This window comes from Lactuca serriola, chromosome 9, assembly GCF_051521515.1.
Source record: "Lactuca serriola cultivar US96UC23 chromosome 9, Lser_US96UC23_V15, whole genome shotgun sequence".
Taxonomy (NCBI): Eukaryota; Viridiplantae; Streptophyta; class Magnoliopsida; order Asterales; family Asteraceae; genus Lactuca; species Lactuca serriola.
Genome location: NC_136416.1, coordinates 38,441,680 through 38,461,687, shown reverse-complemented (window position 1 = coordinate 38,461,687; position 20,008 = coordinate 38,441,680). Strand labels below are relative to the sequence as shown.

At 36.8% G+C, this 20,008-nt stretch overlaps 1 protein-coding gene across 4 annotated transcripts; it reads left to right on the top strand.

The window, feature by feature from the left end:
- Positions 1 to 14,864: 14,864 nt before the first annotated feature.
- Positions 14,865 to 19,533, top strand: SAC8 (SAC domain-containing protein 8). 4 transcript variants are annotated; one of them, XM_079020932.1, is made up of 20 exons: positions 14,873 to 15,265; positions 15,637 to 15,711; positions 15,924 to 16,051; positions 16,127 to 16,218; positions 16,309 to 16,366; positions 16,533 to 16,589; positions 16,690 to 16,723; positions 16,825 to 16,905; positions 16,993 to 17,099; positions 17,286 to 17,372; positions 17,503 to 17,580; positions 17,714 to 17,778; positions 17,863 to 17,961; positions 18,056 to 18,158; positions 18,251 to 18,365; positions 18,462 to 18,534; positions 18,600 to 18,693; positions 18,804 to 18,890; positions 18,986 to 19,052; positions 19,216 to 19,533. In XM_079020932.1, the coding sequence occupies exons 1-20, from the start codon at positions 15,103 to 15,105 to the stop codon at positions 19,338 to 19,340; spliced, it is 1,788 nt and encodes a 595-aa protein (XP_078877058.1). In that variant the 5' UTR covers positions 14,873 to 15,102; the 3' UTR covers positions 19,341 to 19,533. The 4 variants fall into 4 exon arrangements, 3 of the variants coding, with proteins under 3 accessions (XP_078877058.1, XP_078877056.1, XP_078877057.1); XM_079020930.1 differs by having other exon boundaries at positions 14,876 to 15,265; positions 19,213 to 19,533; XM_079020931.1 differs by having other exon boundaries at positions 14,877 to 15,265; positions 18,059 to 18,158; positions 19,213 to 19,533.
- Positions 19,534 to 20,008: the final 475 nt, after the last annotated feature.

The window sequence follows — 20,008 nt, the reverse complement described above, 5'->3', positions numbered from 1 at the left end:
TTTCCATCAGAGTGTCCCAAAAAAAATCATAACATAAGGATGAGGAGCGATACGGTCACGCCTTCTCCTTTCCACGATCTCTTGAAGTACCTGAAACAGTAAACTGAAAACTGTAAGCCCGAGGGCTTAGTGAGCTACCCCCAAAATACCAATACCACACTGACAATACCATAACAGTAATAATCAATCGATCAACATGCATACTGGGCCATCAGCCTGACTGGACCGCCCTATCGGGCCTACATTCTGTTTGGATCTATCCCGAGCCTTCGGCATGACTGGTCCGCCACGTGGGCCTACAGTCTCCCCGAACCGCTCATAGGGTATGTTGGCCTTCAGCACAAAGCATGACCGCCTCAACCCAACCAACAAGCAAATAACCATGTGCGCATAGCTAACATATACTGGCATATACAAACATCAAACATATCTATCTCACTGATCACAATCATAGAATTCTCCTGTAACTAGAGTACCGACCTAGCAGGTCACTAACACACCAACCCCTACGGATCATAAAAGCATAACATACTATCTATCTCGATTCTGAACTAACAAATCATAACCACATGCAACATACCATAACAATAACAACTAAAGGGCCGACCTTGGTGCCGTAGACCCTATCGATATAGTGAGGATAACTCACCTCGCAGATGTCGACTCGGAAGGTAAGGTCCAACTCTCGGATCACTCGACACAGGCCCCACCACCTATAACCATAGTTCAATATACGTATAAGTCTTTAACCTTATAAGGTACTCCATAACCCAATAGTCAACCCCTGATGAAGGTCAAAGTCCTCAGTCAAGGTTAACAGTCTATGTTGACCTCAACTCGTCGAGTACACCCAGCTACTCGCTGATTCTCTTGAAGCACAATCCAACTCGCCGAGTCATCGAGGTGACTCGTCGAGTTCCTTCAAATCCCGATCAGACCTTAAGGCCACCCGCCGAGTTCCCTCCCTGCGACTTTGACGGATATACTCACGAACATATTCTTGGTTAAAACTCATCCGACTCACCGAGTTGTTCTTCAACTCGTCGAGTCTCATGGCAATCTTCATCGGACTCGCCAAGTTGTTCAACCTGTTGGAATGGTGTCTAAGGCTACAACTATATTAGGCAAGTATTTGACCCGGTTGTGCATGGTCCTTTTGGGTTGCCTTCACCATAGCAACTTGACAGGATGATTTATTATGAGAGAAGGAATATTATTAATATATTATGAGAATAATATAAGGAATAATAATATTATTATTTGATTAATATAAGTCATAAATTAATTAGGAATTAATTTGATGACTTAAAGAGATTAATTGAATAAAGGGGCATAAACTGTCAATTGTATGATAATTGGACTTTGGGCTATAAAATCCGTTATGGATAATGGTGGACGATTTCTAGGGCTTAGGATAGGCTTAGAGTTCGTCCAAAGGGTTATCAATTAGGGTATTGGATTGCTTAGGGCCTAAGTTATCCAATTAGGGTTTAAGGGTGAAACCCTAGGAGCCTTACAAGTATAAATAGACCCCAAGGGTTAAGGAAATCGACACTTGTGATTTAGAAAGAAACCCTGGCCGATTTTGATTCCCTCTCCTCTCTCTCAAATCATCCTCTTGCTAGTTGGTGTTTGTAAGCAATTAGAGGAGTGACAATTGTGACTCTAAAGCTCCAAGGACAAGAAGATAAAGCAAGTGATTCAAGGTAAACTTCTAATTCTGATTTCTTATTGTTATTATACTCTATTAGCCATTAGAAGTCTTGGATTCAATGCATGTTTAATTAGAGAAACCTAGATCCAAGCATTAGGGTTTGCATGTGCACATAGGAATGTTCATATGACCAGTACCCATCAGTGGTATCAGAGCCTAGATTGGTTTCTATTGAATTGATGCATTGGTTGCTTGTTTGATGCCTTCAAAATTCGAATTTTGTGGTTCTGTCTGATGGACTCGGCGAGTCCCATAGTGGACTCGGCGAGTAGGCTCGGCTCGGCGAGTCCATTGGGGTACACGACGAGTCCAAGCGTCAGAAAGAGCAAATGTCGGGATTTCTTGCTGTTTATCTTTGAGATACTTGCCTTTATCATATTAGATCAATATAAATCCGATTTTATGATATATATATATATATATATATATATATATATATATGAGTATATTCTTGATCTAATTGAAGATATTTATCAATTAATAAAATATTTATTTACTTATGTGATAATTGATTAATTATTTTGATTAAATTGGTAAATTGTTTTGCAAGAAATTATTAAATAAATCAAATATGGATAATTATGAGATTAAATGTTAATTTAGATTCTTTGTTATTTGATCCTCTATGTTTTGAAAAGTTTAAAACTTGCCCTCAAGTTTTGAAATTTATGTTTTGTGATTAAAAGTTTAATTTAGACAATTTAAATTTCAAACCCTAGAATTTTACAAGTTTAAAATTCAACCCTATACTAATATAATATTACAAGATTAATATATATATATATATATATATATATATATATATATAATTAAAATGCTAGTCTTACCGTTAGTAGGCCTCATTCACGAAGCCGGTCTATAAGGTGGGTATAAGGTTGCTGCCTATAAAATGGCGCTTAATGGGTGTACACTCACACCCACCGCTTGCTTGATCGGTGGAGGGTCGTTAGCCGAACGAGTAGGATAGGGAAACCTCATCTTCTCATTAAAAGTATAATATGAAATACAAAGTAACTACCTGTTTTTCAAAATTCCCAATCTTAGTTACTTTAGGAAAAGTGAATTGATGCAATCCCATGAAATTACACTAATTGGTTCTAAGCAAAGGTGGCAAAGGGTGATTCATTGTTTATCATAGTTCGATGCAGCGTGTGTGGTTTGCCGACACATCGAATAGGTGATTGTTACAATGAAGGCACCATGTAAATTTGCATGGTAATTCACACCCACTTTGTGATCCTCGGTATCCCAGTCACAAACGAGAGGGGCATATCGAGATTTAAACATGCCATTGAAAAGTTTCAATGAATCTCATCCAAACCTAGGAATTCTCAATACATTTAGAACTTAAAGTTATGTTTTCATGGTGGAGAATTAGTGAATCGTCATTCACTTACCTTCAAATTGTTTGCATGTTAGATTATGGCATCCCTTTTCTAATATGTAAATATTGTTGTTGGATCCTAGCCCTAATTTTTCTTATTGGGTGATAATTAGGGATTCAAATTCTAATCTATCTTTGTCCTTTCTATTTGTAGATGTCGAACGCGAACAACGCTACTGCTAGCTCGTTCACATTGATGAGCCTTTGCCAAAAGGTGACTTTCGATGGGACGAACTTTAGCGAATGGATAAGATACATTCGCACAATTGCTCGCTATGAGGACAAGAAGTATGTCCTCGATGAGAAGCTCGAGAAAATCGACCCAGAAATCGCTACTCCGGTTGAAATGACTGCTTTTGAGACTCATGAACGTGATGCGACGAAGGTTCATTGCATCATGATAGCCACAATGAACGTCGAATTCCAAAAGTCCTATGAGGACATGTATCCGTACGAAATGCACCAAGACTTGTTGGAGAGATACCACCAGAACGCGAGGCAGGAGCGTTACGAGATTTTCACTAACATGATTTCCGCCAAAATGGGTCATGGAGAATCTCTAACCGTGCACCTGCAAAAGATGCAAAGGTATGTCGATCGTCTTCGTAAGTTGAATGTTGACTTTGGGGAAGACTTGGCGATCGACACGGTGCTTCACTCTTTGCCTCCGTGTTACAATCAATTTAGGATGACCTACCACATGAACAAAGAAGAGGTCACCCTAAGTAAGCTCCAAGGTCTCCTTAGGGTTGCTGAAAGCAACCTCAAGGACAAGTCTGTTGCACCCACTCCCAATCCACCCGCTGCTCTTGTGCTGGCCATTGGGCAAGGAAGAGGCAAGAAGAGGAAGGCGTCGTCTAAGAGCCACCGCAAGGGCAAGTCCCGAGATGGTTCCTCTTCTAGTGGGACCAAAGTTGATCCCGCTAAGCCTAACCCTAACCCAAAAGAGGCAAAGTGCCATCATTGCCACAAAATAGGGCATTGGAAGAGAAGCTGCCCAGACTACCTGCAAGCCATCAGGGAAGGAAAGATCAAGCCGTCTTTCACAGGTATATATACAATTAAATCTAACGATTCATCTCATGCTATTTCTTGGGTCCTTGATACCGGTTGTGGTTACCACATTTGTTCTGAATTGCAGGGACTAAGAAGAAATAGGGATGTGGAGCATGGAAGAATAAATCTAATCATGTGGAACAGAAGATCATCGCCTGTGACCAAGATTGGAGTGTAGTCTTTAGTGCTTAGGAATGGTTTGTGTTTAGATTTGAACAATTCTTGCTATTCGCCAGAAATGGCAAGAAACATCAGTTCATTTCATGGTTTGTTTAGACAAGGTTTTAGATTTTCTTTTAATAATGAGAATGGTTCTATTCTTGCTTATCTAAATGGTGTCTTATATTTTGAAGCAATACCGTGTAATGGAATTTATGAAACTGTTATGATTGTAGATAACTTAGGAAATGATGTTTTATGCATGGATTCTTCCAATGGTATGGATAGAGCATCCTTATGGCATTGTCGTCTTGGACATGTCAACAAGAAGCGCATAGCACAACTCCAAAAGGATGGAGTGTTGGAGTCATTCGACCTTAGGGAAGATGACACATGCGAGTCTTGTTTGCTTGGAAAAATGACTAAGTCACCCTTCACTAGTACGCGTGAAAGGGGTGATGGTCTATTGGACCTCATACATACCGATGTATGTGGACCGTTTAGATCAACCACAAAGGATGGGAACCGCTTCTATGTGACTTTTACCGATAACTATAGTAGATATGGGTATATTTACTTAATCAAGCAAAAGTCAGAAACGTTTGAAAAGTTCAAAGAGTTCAAGAATGAAGTGGAGAATCAATTGGGCAGGAAAATCAAGATGCTTCGATCCGATCGAGGAGGAGAGTACCTAAGTCTTGAATTCCATGACTATCTCAAAGAGTGTGGAATAGTTTCACAATTGACGCGACCTAGGACACCGCAGTTAAATGGTGTTGCAGAAAGGCGTAATCGAACCTTGTTGGACATGGTTCGCTCTATGATGAGTCGTGCTTCACTACCTATCTCTTTTTGGGGGTATGCCTTAGAGACTGCCGCCCATATCCTTCGCCGAGTCCCTACTAAGAAGGTTGCCAAAACACCTCACGAGATGTAGACAGGGAAAGCTCCTTCGTTAGCACATATCAAGGTTTGGGGTTGCGAGGCTTTCGTAAGACGAGATACTCACGACAAGCTCGAACCTCGTAGTGAGCGATGTATTTTCATCGGCTACCCGCAGAAATCCTTTGGATATCTCTTCTATAGACCGAAGGACAATGTTGTCTTTGTTGCGAGGAGAGGAGTTTTCCGAGAGCGAGAACTCATAAGCCAAGGAGACAGTGGGAGGCAAATCGAGCTTGAAGAGATTCAAGAGTCGATAGATGAAGGAACCTCTACCACTGGCACTCAACCCGAGGAGGAAAATCCGGTTGAACCGATTGACGTGTCATTACCTCTTAGACGTTCCGAAAGAGTTAGAGTTCAACCCCTGTTATATGGTTTTCATATTACTACCGAAGAGGACACGTCTATTAGTGATAGTACACTAATAAATTTAGATGAACCTAATAGCTATAAGGAAGCCATGGCAGGCCCAGAGTCTGCGAAATGGAAAGAGGCGATGGACAGCGAGATCCAATCCATGTATGACAACCAAGTTTGGAATTTGGTTGATAATGTGCCCGGACGTAAGACCGTTGGGTGCAAGTGGAATTTCAAGAAGAAGACCGACGTGGATGGAAACGTGCACACATATAAGGCGCAATTGGTTGCGAAGGGCTTTACTCAAACTCCCGGAGTTGACTATGATGAGACCTTCTCACCAGTTGCAAAGATAAAATCTATTAGAGTGATGCTAGCAATTGTCGCATTTCATGATTATGAGATTTAGCAAATGGATGTCAAGACCGCTTTCCTTAATGGGAAGTTGGCTGAGGATGTTTACATGGCTCAGCCAGAGGGTTTTGTCGATCCAAAGCATCCAAATAGAGTGTGTAAGCTTGAGAAGTCCATTTATGGACTTAAGCAAGCGTCTCGCAGATGGAATCTTTGCTTCGATGAGAAAGTCAAAGAGTTTGGATTTGTACGAAGCGAAGATGAATCATGTGTATATGTCAAAGCCAGTGGGAGTATAGTAAGCTTCCTCATTTTGTATGTCGACGACATACTACTCATAGGAAACGACGTCCCGACTCTGCAGGAGGTTAAGTCCTGGCTCGGGAAGTGCTTCGCTATGAAGGACCTCAGAGAGGCTTCCTATATTCTGGGAATAAGGATAGTGAGAGAACGAAGTAAGAGACTAATAGGACTTAGTCAGAACACTTACTTAGATAAAGTACTGAAACGTTTTAGTATGGAAAATTCAAAGAAGGGAGAGTTACCAATACAAAGTAATGCCAAGTTGAGTAAGACTCAAAGTCCGAGTACCGAAGCTGAAATAGCTGAAATGAGCCGAGTTCCATATGCTTCCGCAGTTGGCTCAATCATGTATGCTATGACTTGTACTCGCCCTGATGTAGCCTTTGCTTTGAGCATGGTTAGTAGATATCAAGGGAACCCTGGCAGAGCCCATTGGATTGCGGTTAAGAATATCCTTAAGTACCTTCGGAGGACGAAGGAATGGTTCTTATTCCTCGGAGGGAGTGATGACTTGAAGGTGCGAGGGTATAGTGACGCCAGCTTTCAGACCGACAGGGACAACTACCGTTCGCAGTCGGGCTAGGTCTTTACCCTGAATGGAGGAGCAGTAACTTGGAAAAGTTCCAAGCAAGAAACCGTAGCTGATTCAACGTGTGAATCAGAGTACATTGCAGCGAGCGAGGAGTCGAAGGAGGCAATATGGTTGAAGAACTTCATCGGTGATCTTGGAGTTGTACCTACCATAAAGGAGCCCTTGGAAATTTTCTGTGATAATGAAGGGGCGGTTGCCTTGACCAAGGAACCGAGGGATCATGGTAGATCTCGACATATCGACAGAAAATATCACTTTATTAGACATCGTGTAGAAGAAGGACAACTCGTGGTGAAGAGGATATCATCAGAAGATAACCCAACAGATCCGCTTACGAAGGGACTGAGTAGGGTTAAGCACTTGCAGCATGCTAGGAGTATTGGGCTGAAGGGTGATATTAGTATAGATTAGATAGTATTGGAAACGTGTAATAGATAAATGTAATTAACATTTGATGATTAAATAAAAGAGTATTATTTATTAGTAATGTTATTGTCTTATGTTAATTGTTTCACTTTGCATGTTTTGACTTCCAGAATAATTGAGTTTATTAAGAATAATCGAATTATTCAAATTGTCCACAATCGTTCATATGTTGGAAGTAGATATGAATGAAGATTGTCATGAATTGGTGTGTAGATTGTCTAAATGGTATTAGACATAGCAAAATGTTGCTGCAACGTTCATGAGTGCTTATGAACTGGTTTTGAGCATTGGAACAAACCCGCGCTTGCTGGAATCACCTTATGGAATATGATAAATAAAGGGTGATCGCAAGACGATAATATCATATGGTCTTAAAACCTAGATATATGGTTTGTTATTTGTTAATTGGTTGTACATTGATAATGCGAAACCGCATCAGTAACTTGGTGTTATAAAACGCATTGTTGTGTATAGTTGATTAATGAATAAGTAAATGCATATAAGTCGAAGTTTATCTGTTACTTTTATCCTAAGAAGGTAAAAGTGATATCTCGGCCGCTCGATGATTTAATTTGACTTATGTGTCGGGCCCGGTCAGAACTGAATTGATGTGTTCGATTAAGTTCTATGTCAAATAAATCGGAGATCGAGAAACCAAATGCTAGACAAATTGTTCCATAGAATTGTCAGGATGATATCTAAACAGATGACTATACGATCCCTTATCTAAAGGACAAGATTGATTAGATCAGAGTTTGACAGCGTCTTTGAGAGCTACGATTGCTAATTGGATTGTACTTGTATATATAGTTACTAGACTTATCCAAGTGGGAGACTGTTGGAATAGTGTCTAAGGCTGCAACTATATTAGGCAAGTATTTGACCCGGTTGTGCATGGTCCTTTTGGGTTTCCTTCACCATAGCAACTTGACAGGATGATTTATTATGAGAGAAAGAATATTATTAATATATTATGAGAATAATATAAGGAATAATAATATTATTATTTGATTAATATAAGTCATAAATTAATTAGGAATTAATTTGATGACTTAAAGAGATTAATTGAATAAAGGGGCATAAACTGTCAATTGTATGATAGTTGGACTTTGGGCTATAAAATCCATTATGGATAATGGTGGACGATTTCTAGGGCTTAGGATAGGCTTAGAATTCGTCCAAAGGGTTATCAATTAGGGTATTGGATTGCTTAGGGCCTAAGTTATCTAATTAGAGTTTAAAGGTGAAACCCTAGGAGCCTTACAAGTATAAATAGACCCCAAGGGTTAAGGAAATCGGCACTTGTGCTTTAGAAAGAAACCCTGGCTGATTTTGATTCCCTCTCCTCTATCTCAAATCATCCTCTTGCTAGTTGGTGTTTGTAAGCCATTAGAGGAGTGACAATTATGACTCTAAAGCTCCAAGGACAAGAAGATCAAGCAAGTGATTCAAGGTAAACTTCTAATTCTGATTTCTTATTGTTATTATACTCTATTAGCCATTAGAAGTCTTGGATTCAATGCATGTTTAATTAGAGAAACCTAGATCCAAGCATTAGGGTTTGCATGTGTACATAGGAATGTTCATATGGCCAATACCCATCACAACCAACTCATTGAGTTCAATGGCCATCTTCATGCGACTCGCCGAGTCAACCTTGCGACTCGCCGAGTCCATTCAGTCCTCTTTCCATACAGATCCATTTTGAGCCATGCAGAGGCTCCAAATCACAGATCCAAGCTTCTAGGGCATGCTTATCACGTAAAGTTGCAAACTTTACGTGCATGCGTGGCTTTAAGGGCTCAAAATGGCAAATCTAAGCTATTGATGGGTCTTTATGCACAAAGGGGAACTCAATCACGACTAAAGCTGCAACTTTATCCTTCTAGAACCCAAAGAGAGTCCATATCTGAAGTTACAACTTCAGATCTGGCCCATAGCTCATCATACCAACTTGATATTCCATGAAAACCCTAAAACTCACCCAATAAAGGAGATCTATAAGGAGAATAACGGTTTGGGTACCTTTTGAAGTTGATATCTGAGATGAGTGTTGATTCCCACACTCTAATTGCTTCAATCTTCTTCTCCTCCAAGTCTTCTCCCTCTAAGGACTCTCTTTCAAGCTTCAAACACACACACAAGGCACACACACGAATAAGGCTCTCAAGGGTTCTTTGGAACGGTAAGGAGGTCCAAGGGAGGCTAAGGTCCCTTTAAATAGGGGTGCAACCCTGAGAATTGGGATTTCACTTTCCAGCTCCTACTCGTCGAGTCCCAATATGGACTCGTCGAGTAGGTCACTTAACCTGCGATCCTTCTCGCTGCTACTCGACGAGTAGGTAAACCAACTCGTCGAGTAGGGCCTAATTCAAAAACTCATATTAACGATACCTGAGAATCGGGGCGTTACAATTAAGCCCAATAACTCAATAAACATGTTATCAATGTATTTCGTCCATTGTTATTATTTCGTTGTTTGTTTTTTATTACGGGTTAAACGGAGTAACATAAAAAGGTTTAATTTTTGTAATAGTGACATTTTTGGCCCACTAGATCGAAAATATACAATTTAATCATATTTTTGGAAAATTTGACACTTTAGGTCCCTTAAGGCTAAGAGTTTTCATTTTATGGGCTTAATTCTAATAAAATAGCTTTTATGGCCCATTTTAGTTAAAAATTTCATTTTTGGTCCAAAATCATAAATATTAACATCTTTGGCCAAAATATATTTAAATTGCTGTTTCGGCCCTTTTTCTATGAGTATTTACATTTTTAGCCCATTTTTGATAAAAATGACAATTTCGGTCCAAACTTTATGAAAATAACATTTTTGGCTCAAATTCGAGGAAAGTTACATTTTCAGCCCCTATATCCGTAAATTCACATTTTTTTACTCAAATTTGTATATAATGACAATTTAGTCCACAAAAACCAAAAGTTTTACACTTTAAGCCCAAGAAAACCGTAAGGCCCATTTTATGGCCCATTATGCGAAAATTTTCACTTTTAGCCCCTTGAAAACTATGAATGTTATAAAAACCCATTTTTATGTAAAAGAGACCATTTTAGCCCTGGTAAAAAACCGTATATGGCATAGAAGTCTCAATCTTTTGTTTATTAGTCATAAATAGCCCTCTTTCAAGTGTTGTTTAGTTTCTTATGGATCTTCATATACTTAGCATATTTATCCTTATAGTAAGTTGTATAAAGTGTTGTAGTTTCAAAATATTGTCTAGATCTATGAATTTCTTTACACCATCACAACATACACTTATAAAACACACATAAACATACACAAAGACATAGATCTAACACATATCAACTTGTATTATCCTCCAAAAACATTGTAAAACCGAAATCAAGGGGGTATGAACTCACTGTGGGGTTTGGATTCGGTTTGATGAAGATATTGAAGAAGATCTCGACTTTAGCAAGTCTCTTGAAGAGGTTTTCGAACTTGGATGGTTCTAAGAAACATGATCTACAAAAATATGGGTGTAAGAGGAGTGATTTGAGTTTAAAGATGTAGTAAATTAACTTAGTTTTGTGAGATCTTACAAAGGATGATGATTTCTGATGAAAACTCCTCTTGAAACACACCCAAAATCTCGAAACTTTGGTGGAAGAAGGAGAAGTTTTTGAGAGATTTCTTGAGAGTGTTTGAAGGAAAATCTCGAAACATTGGCAGACAGCTTTGTTATCATTTTTTTTAATTATATATATATATATATATATATATATATATATATATATATATATATATATATACCCTAAAATCTTCCAACCCAAATGCTTTAAACCAAAATGCTTCCAACACATTTGCACTTTTCGGTTACGATCCAACATCACCACCACCTTATCGGCCACAATGGATAGATCTCAAAACCAAGCGTTTGTAGGTGGTGTTCTTAGCTATTATTCACAATTCCTAACGCCACAAAAATTCCAATTGCAATCCCCACCACCTCTAACAACATCTCAAATCCAAATGCAAACCCAATTCCAATTTTAATCTCAACCGCCTTTCACACCCGCAACCAAAACTCTTTCTGATTATGAGCCCGAAGAACAACCTCAAAAAAGGGAAGGTCGATCTAAGAAGATGGAGTAAAAAAGAAGAGACGAAATTAGCAAAGGCATATGTCGACATATTATAAGATAGCAACACATGAAAAGGCCAATCACGTGATGAATTTTGGTTACGTGTTATGGAGTGGTTTTGTAAGGGTATAGGTCGAGAACCAGATTACCAAACGTCCTACCAATGTAACTCAAAAATGGAATCTTGTTAACAAACTTGTGACACATTGGAACAAGATTTACACAAACTTCGAAAAGCAATGGGCTAGCGGTGAAAGTAAAATGAGTTTGTTGAAAAAACGCACACGACATTCCAAGATGACATGTTGAAGCCTTTTAAGTTCATTCTGATGGGTTTTATCCATAAGAACTTTACTATGTGCGCATGCAAAACCCTAATGCTTGGATCTAGGCTTTCTAATTAAACATGCTTTGAATCCAAGACTTCTAATGACTAATTAGGTTTAAGAACAATACAAAAACAGATCTAAAATCATACCTTTGCATCTCTTATTTGATCTTGTTGTCTTGGAGCTCTAGAGTCACAATTGTCACTCCTCTAATGGCTTACAAACACCAAATAGCAAGGAGGATGATTTGAGAGAGAGAAGAGGGGAGGAAATTCGGCCAGGGATTCTCTATTCTCAATGAAGTGCTGATTTCCCTTTGCCATAGGGTCTATTTATACTTGTAGACTCCTTAAGGGTTACAACTTAAACCCTAGTTGGATAATCTTCTCTTAAAGCAATCCATATTCTTTCCTTAGATAACCTTGGATGATTTTAAGCTATCCCTAGCTTCTAGAATTCGTCCATCCTCTATCCAATAAGGATTTACAGTCTAAAGTTTAACTATCAAACAATTGACAGTTTATACCCTCTTATTTAATTAATCTTTTTAAGTCACCAAATTAATACCAATTAATTTATGACTTATATTAATCAAATAACAATATTATTATTCTTTATAATAATATTTATTCTCTCTTAATAAATCATCATATCAAGTTGCTATGGTGAAGGCAACCCAAAAGGACCATGCACAATCGGGTCAAATACTTGCCTAATATAGTTGCAGCCTTAGACACTATTCCAACACATTCATGTGTGAGAAGTTGTCAAAAGAAATATCAGGTGGAAGGAGTTTGCAACACATGAAGACATTGCTAATCCGCCAAAAAGAAGCCGACCATCTTCATATTCAAGCTCACAACAAATATCATTGGATGGTCACATTGGCGTTGATCTTAATGATGATAACGACGACATCGAAGAATTACGTGTGCCTCTTCGTCCCATGGGAAGGGACAAAGCAAAAGCTCGAGGAAAAGGAAAAGGAAAAACGACATCATCAAATCGTCAGTCGGAACAAAGCGGTCAACTAGATCAGAGGAAATGATGACACAAATGACACAATTGAATACAACTTTGGAGAAGCATATGGTTGAAATCATCCGATTCATAAATATTCGTTGTTGATGCAAGATGTGAGATACCTCGACCCCAAAGATTAGGAGACGACTAAATTGGTGAAGACGTTGATTCTCGAAAAATATAAGCTAATATGCAATTGTAGCTTCGATCTTATGTTTTTTTTCTAGGATTTTTTTTTTTTTAATTTTCACTTCATGTTTTATTTTTTATTTTTTAGGTTTTAAATGTAATTTGTAATTTCATGTTATATTTTTAGAAATTCTAAAATGTAATTATTAATTTTATGTTATTTTTAATTTTAGTATGATTTTTATTAAAAAACTGAAATTAAAAAAAAAAGTTTATAGGTAAAGGGTGTGTTCGACACAGAGCTTTTGGGAGCGTTTGAGAGCTTCTAGCGTTTGACAAAACGCTTTGTTTTAAACAGAAAGCCTCGTTCGGCACTGCAATCTTCTAACGTTTAGTTTAAACAAAACGATCCAAATTCAAATGCTACTTCATGTAGCGTTCAACAAAACGCTACAAGCTACAAACTACCCGCTACAAGTTACCCGCTACCAGCTAGTTTTGCTGAATACGCCCAAAACCATTATAGTTTGTAGATAAAAGATGTGTTCGGCATAGAGCTTTTGGGAGCGTTTGAGAGCTTCTAGCTTCTAGCGTTTGACAAAACGCTCCGTTTTGAACAGAAAGCCTCGTTCGACATTGCAAGCTTCTAGCGTTTAGTTTAAACAAAACACTCCAAATTCAAATGCTACTTCATGTAGCGTTTAACAAAACGCTACAAGCTACAAGTTACCCGATACCAGCTAGTTTTCCCAATACGCCCACAATTTATAAAAATATTAAAACTATATGACGCCTAAATTACATCTTTTTACCATTAAAAAAAAATACACTACACCCTTTAGCTTTGTAACCTCTCAAAAATTAAATATTGTCAAAATTCCTTAAATTTTGAATAGTCATGAGGCCTCAATTACCCCAATATATGTGTCCACCCCCAAAGCCACTCCTCTTGGTTAAAAAGAAAATCAACCAAGCATTTTTTTATCCAACTCGAGCACAAATAAACTCGGGAACCGCATCCTAAAAGAAGAGCCACCAAGCCAATTTTCAACCCAAATCGCGGCTAAATTCCCTTTACCGACCTTTTTATGTAATAATAATCCATATCTATGTGTTGGTATTGAATATGATTTAATATAATAATAATATAATATTGCTCCAAATGCCTTGAAATTTGCATCTTAGTGTTCCGTTAACAAAAAGTACACAACCCCTACGAATTGCTAAAAATGAGCGAGACCCAAAGAGCATTCATCTCGGTTAAAAATCTCCACCTCCATTTTACAAACATACAAACACAACATGGTTAAAATCTACTATTAAATATAATGAAGTACTTTTTAAAATTTAAACAAGTTAAAAAGTATATATTTGAAATATTCGTTTTTTGGTATACAAAATGATGTGATGGTTGTTGTTGATTCTTTTTATTTAAAACCATGTTTAATATATATGTCAACCTTGTTGTATAAAAACGTGCACGATCAACCTAAGAAAGTCATTCAAGCCCTATCCACATAGAAAACACAAATCTTATCAAATTGCCATAGGCAAATCATGGATGAGCCTCACTACCATACGCAACCCCCCATCAACGTAACCAACCCATGAATCCTGAATGGATAACTTCCATTTGTATAGGAAAATTCATTACTACATACTGACAATTATCGTCGATTTGACGGTGATTGATGCTAACATGTGCCGCCGTAATTACAGAAATACCCCTAGTGTAATAGAATGGTTACATGTTTAGTCCCCTAGATTTATAATTATAGTTTTGGTCTATATAGTTCTAAATTGTATAGATTTAGCTCCTGTGGTTTTCTTTTTCCATGATTATTACATTTGGCTCTTTATGTATTGCCTTAACTACAGTTTTGGACTCTATATATCTTTATTACAATACAAATTAAAATGATAAACATTGGAATTATGGATTATATTAAAATCCAAAGTTACTATAATAAGTAGCATCCGATTGTTTGGTAATTTTGTTAAGCAAAAGCGATTGACCAAATATAGTCAAAGTTTTTGTTCATCGCAACTACCAATACCTTTTCATTGAAGGAATATTATTGCTGGTGGTTTAATCACCTAATCCCCCACCTGCATTAGCCATTTCAATTTAAATTACTCTTTCCATCTTTAATCATTCACCAATCAGTAGCTACCCTTCTTTAATCAACTAGTATTCACTCAATCAAACAATCGTATTTGCTAAATGGAAATCGAATCGCCTTCTTCAACTGGAAAGAGTCATTTCAAGCTATGGAGCGAACTAGAGTTGCACGAATTTCCAGATAAATTCGTTATCAGACCAGTTAAATCTCCGGATCAAGGCTTCTCTATCGCTCGCTCTGATGGAACCTTTCGTAATCTTGACGGTTTGTTTGATTGCTTTTTTTCAATTTTCAAGTTTCTCCGTTTGTGTATGTTAGATTTGGTTTTTTATTTATGCAAAATTGAGACGCTAGAGGAGCTAAGAGCATGTTTAATTTTGCGTAGAATTGCTAAACTTCCTGGCATTTGCCCAGTTTCAGAATCAAGTCGCCTGGCTTATTTTCTGTAGACTAGAATTTAAAATTGAATCAGTAATTCAGTATGCTGAAGTTTCAGAAACATAAATTTGTTACTTACCTAAATAATTTGAAAAAGGTTCATGGTAAATCGAAACAACGAATCAATTGAAGATGTAAATATATGCATTATCCTATTTATAAGATGTGCTAACATGGAAATTCTTAACTTGTCACAGGTGAAGTTAATTTGGAAACTGCTTCCAGGATGTATACTATATTTGGAGTTGCTGGAACAATTAGATTGCTTGCAGGTGATAATTGCTACGTATTATACAAGGGTTTGTTGGACATATACATTAAATACAGGCATAGAGCCATTGAACCTTTTAGAATTTGGATAAAATATCATTTTGCATCCATAACAATGATACTTATAGTTGTTTTTCCATACATGGACAGTTGTTCAACTTCTAGTAGGCCCAAATTTGATGAATGTATTGAACTTTTTGTGGTTTTTATGTAGGGACATATGTATTGGTTATAACTTCTCGCAAGGAGGTTGGAACTTACCTTGGTTATCCTGTCTTCAGAGTCATTTCTATGAAATTCTTATCCTGTAATGAAGGTTTAAGTAATCTTAATAATCAACAAGTAAGTTCATTTATTCTGCAAGCTGTTCCATTAAGTCCCACACCTTAATTGTTTCATAAAACCATCATTATACAGAAAAAAGACGAGGCTTACTTCCAGACATTGTTGAGAACTGTAGAGGAGACTCCTGGATTGTATTATTCCTACGAAACAGATATTACATTAAAGTACGTTTTCTTATTGAATGATGAACTCCTATAATTTGGTATTTGGATTAGAAAACCTTTTTGATTTCAAAGAAATTTAATGTCTTACAGCTTACAGAGAAGATATAAGTTGGCTGATGGGTGGATGAGTAAACCAATTTGGAAGCAGGTAGATTCTCACATATGATATTCTGTTTTAATTCCACTGTAGCATGTATTATTTGGAATTTCGTGTCCATTTTCATTATAAGACATGTAGTCACTTGTTTAAACAACTTCATTTCCTTCATAACAATACTTCTTGAAGATCAAAAACTTCCCTGTTTGTATTTCAGGCTGACCCACGGTTTGTTTGGAACAGGAATATCTTGGAGGAGCTAATTGAGAATAAGGTTAGACAATAGACACCACATTTTCATTTTTTTCATGATTATGATATTAAATTGTTGAAATATAATCTTCTCTGATATATATTCATATTTCTTACCACAGCTTGATGAGTTCGTTGTGCCACTCTTACAAGGAAATATCCTTTACAATTATTCTTATGAATGCATTCTGTCATTTTCCATACAATAGTAGTTAGATTCCATGCTATTTATGATGTTCTCCTTAACAGAAGATTACGTTTCCAAACTGGACAGCTGAAACTGAATAATTTAACATCCACAATTACATTAATATCAAGGAGGTGCACAAGGCGTCTTGGTAGGTTAAATTGAAATGTTCTGATTTGATAACTTTAAGGTTGTTATTTATCTGTGTGAGGAGTTTGAGGTATTTGATATGAATTAGGTACTAGAATGTGGAGACGTGGAGCTAACCTAGAAGGTGACACTGCAAATTTTATTGAAACTGAACAGTTGCTTGAGTATAATGGATTCAAATCATCATTTTTACAGGTAATTACTACAATTACATCATTTCAGAAGATAAATTTCAAATTCCCAAAATAATGGTTGTTGACTTGTGTTAATCTTCTGAACATATGATCTTTCAGCAGCTTATTAACATTCATTTTACCAGATATATTGAAATTGTATATCTTAAAAGACATTGAAGATGTTATATTACTTTTTTGATTTCAGGTTCGAGGTTCAATTCCTCTATTGTGGGAGCAAATTGTTGATTTAAGTTATAAACCGCGTCTTGCTGTTATTGAGCATCAAGATACAGTATGAATTCCATCATAATAACATCATTTACTTTACTCCTGAATTCATGAGTTATACTTTAATGAGAATATTATATTATGTATTATTTCCTTAAAGTGTGTGAATGTTTTATTTATTTAACTGAATGCAGCCAATGGTGGTGAAACGCCACTTTCATGATCTTATGCAAAGATATGGAGATACTATTGCTGTTGACTTAACTGACCAGGTGCCCAAAGCATTAACTGATAAATGATGTTTAACTATTTGACTATTTGACCAACCCTGTTTAAATATGTATCATATGTTGATATATTTCTCTACAATTATAGTAATCTTTTTATGTTATTGTGATAATGTAGCATGGAAATGAGAGCCTTTTAAACCTTGCATTTGCCACAGAAATGGAAAAGCTTCCTGATGTTAGGTGATTCTCTAATCTTTATTCATGTCTTTTTAATAAGTTATATCATTTGATTGCAATTTTAATGTGAAGTTATTATTGATTCAGATATGTCTCGTTTGATTTCCATCAACGATGTGGCAACCGAAATTTTGAGAATTTGAAACTTTTGTATGATGAAATAGCCGATGACTTTGAAAAGCAGGGGTATTAGCAAAAACTTAACTACACTATTTACAATTTTGCCACCTGAAATAGTTTCCTTAAAAATGGAGCTATAATATTCACTTTTCCAGCTCAGCAGATTCTTCCTCCAAACCACACAAGGAGAGTTGGTAGCAGAGCAGAAAGGAATCATCCGATCCAACTGCATTGACTGCCTTGACCGCACAAATGTTACCCAGGTATTACCAAAAGACGTGAATGCCCTTGTCATTCTTCTAGTCCTAAAAGGGTAAACATGTAAAATTCGTGTTTTTTTTTTTAATTGTTGCAGAGTTATCTTGCAAGGATTTCTTTGAATCAACAATTGCAGCGGATGTGTGCACTAACACAATCAGAAAGCATTTGTAGTTTCACAGCTGATGAAGATCTTGAGATCTTCAGGACTTGTAAGGCCTTTTCCTTTTTTTTTTTTTTTTTTTTCTATTTTTTTTCCATTAAGTTATGTCTGGATAAAGTGCTGTATGGATAAATTATGTTCATAGTGTGGGTGGATCAAGGTGATGAAATCAGCCTCGAGTATTCTGGAACAAATGCTCTAAAAGGGGACATTGTCAGGTAATAATAATAATAATATTAAAATTTCTTATGTTTCCTTTCTCATTCATGATGTTTTTTTAAAGATATGGGAAACAGACTATATCCGGATTAATCAAAGATGGGATGAGTGCCCTTTCAAGATATTATTTAAATAATTTCCAAGATGGAGTTCGCCAGGCAAGTTTCTCAATCTCTTGTGTGTGCAAAAAGACATGAATGCCCTCGTCATAGAAAACAGCTCTTCATCTTTTTTCATGATTATTATTATTATTCTGTGTGTTTTTCAGGATGCAATAGACCTAATAAGTGGTAACTATACTGCTAACGGAAACAGTCCTTCCCCATTTCAACTAAACAAATTCGAAACACGCACTGTAAGTTTATATTATATTTTGTGTTAACTTTTTTTTTTTTTTTTTATTTCAATTACTAAACAATTATTATATATTTTTTGGATATATATATTCAGTTGTTTCCAGTGGCCTCAGCTTTATTGATCGGAGGGTTGACAGTGACATCCATCACACTTAACCGAGGTATGGTATTCCATGAACTCCATTTTTAACTTTGGATCTACTACTACATACGTGATTTAAAAAAATATATAATATTTGAGAAAATGGAAGGAAAAAAACACATGAGGGAAAAATTGTGAAAAATGAGGGACTTAAATGGGTTGAAACTGAAACTTCACAGCAGGACAAAACGCACAGAGTATGATATCTTCAGTAATATGTGTTGGTGCAACTGCTGGAATGATGGCCCTGGTGAAAGCCAACGGAAGACAAATCTGTTCTAGGCCTCGTTTGTGTGGCCTTCTATAATTTCGTCTTTTAAATATTCCTATTAAGTGCTGAATAGATAATGATGTTTGGTTGGGCTCTATCAACAAGGGCAGTTTATATTCTCTTTTATTTTTTGTACCAATAATAGCATAATGCAACTCATAATAGCAATGTGCTTACATCTCTTCACACATAATAGCAGTGTTCCTAAACAAACATTTTTTTTTTAAAATTGTGTGTTATACAGTTCATATTGTTGAAAAATAAGTGATGGTATAGAAAAAAATATATGTGTTAAAAGGAGTGGGTCCCATTAATAAATTATAAGGAAAAACTTTTGTATTATGTACACATGTTTTTAGGTTGTTGGGGTTGGGTGGGTATAGTGGGGTTAGAGGTGTGGTGGGTGGATGTATGTATGTGGGTATGCATATGTGTAGGTAGGTAGGCAAGGATGGGTGTAGGGTGAGGTTGTAGGGAGTAGGGGAGTCTGTGAGTGTAAAATAGGGATGAATAGTTTGTACCAAATACCGATCTCGTATCGAAACAGGTATCGAATTTAAAAATATGGAACAATACTCGGTACTATGAAATCATGAAATTTGGGATTCTGTACAGGTACTAGTACCGAAAACTTGTACCATTCTCGGTAACGGAAATGTTAATTCGGTTCAGTACTCTGGATTGACTTTCGATCAAATTCGATT

What these genes read in the sequence shown, in the direction of transcription:
- SAC8 (XM_079020930.1), top strand. Translation starts at nt 15,103, where the DNA reads ATGGAAATCGAATCGCCTTCTTCAACTGGAAAGAGTCATTTCAAGCTA. An exon ending in AACCTTTCGTAATCTTGACG is followed by an intron (nt 15,266 to 15,636) that starts GTTTGTTTGATT and finishes AACTTGTCACAG; the next exon opens with GTGAAGTTAATTTGGAAACT. An exon ending in GAGGTGCACAAGGCGTCTTG is followed by an intron (nt 16,906 to 16,992) that starts GTAGGTTAAATT and finishes GATATGAATTAG; the next exon opens with GTACTAGAATGTGGAGACGT.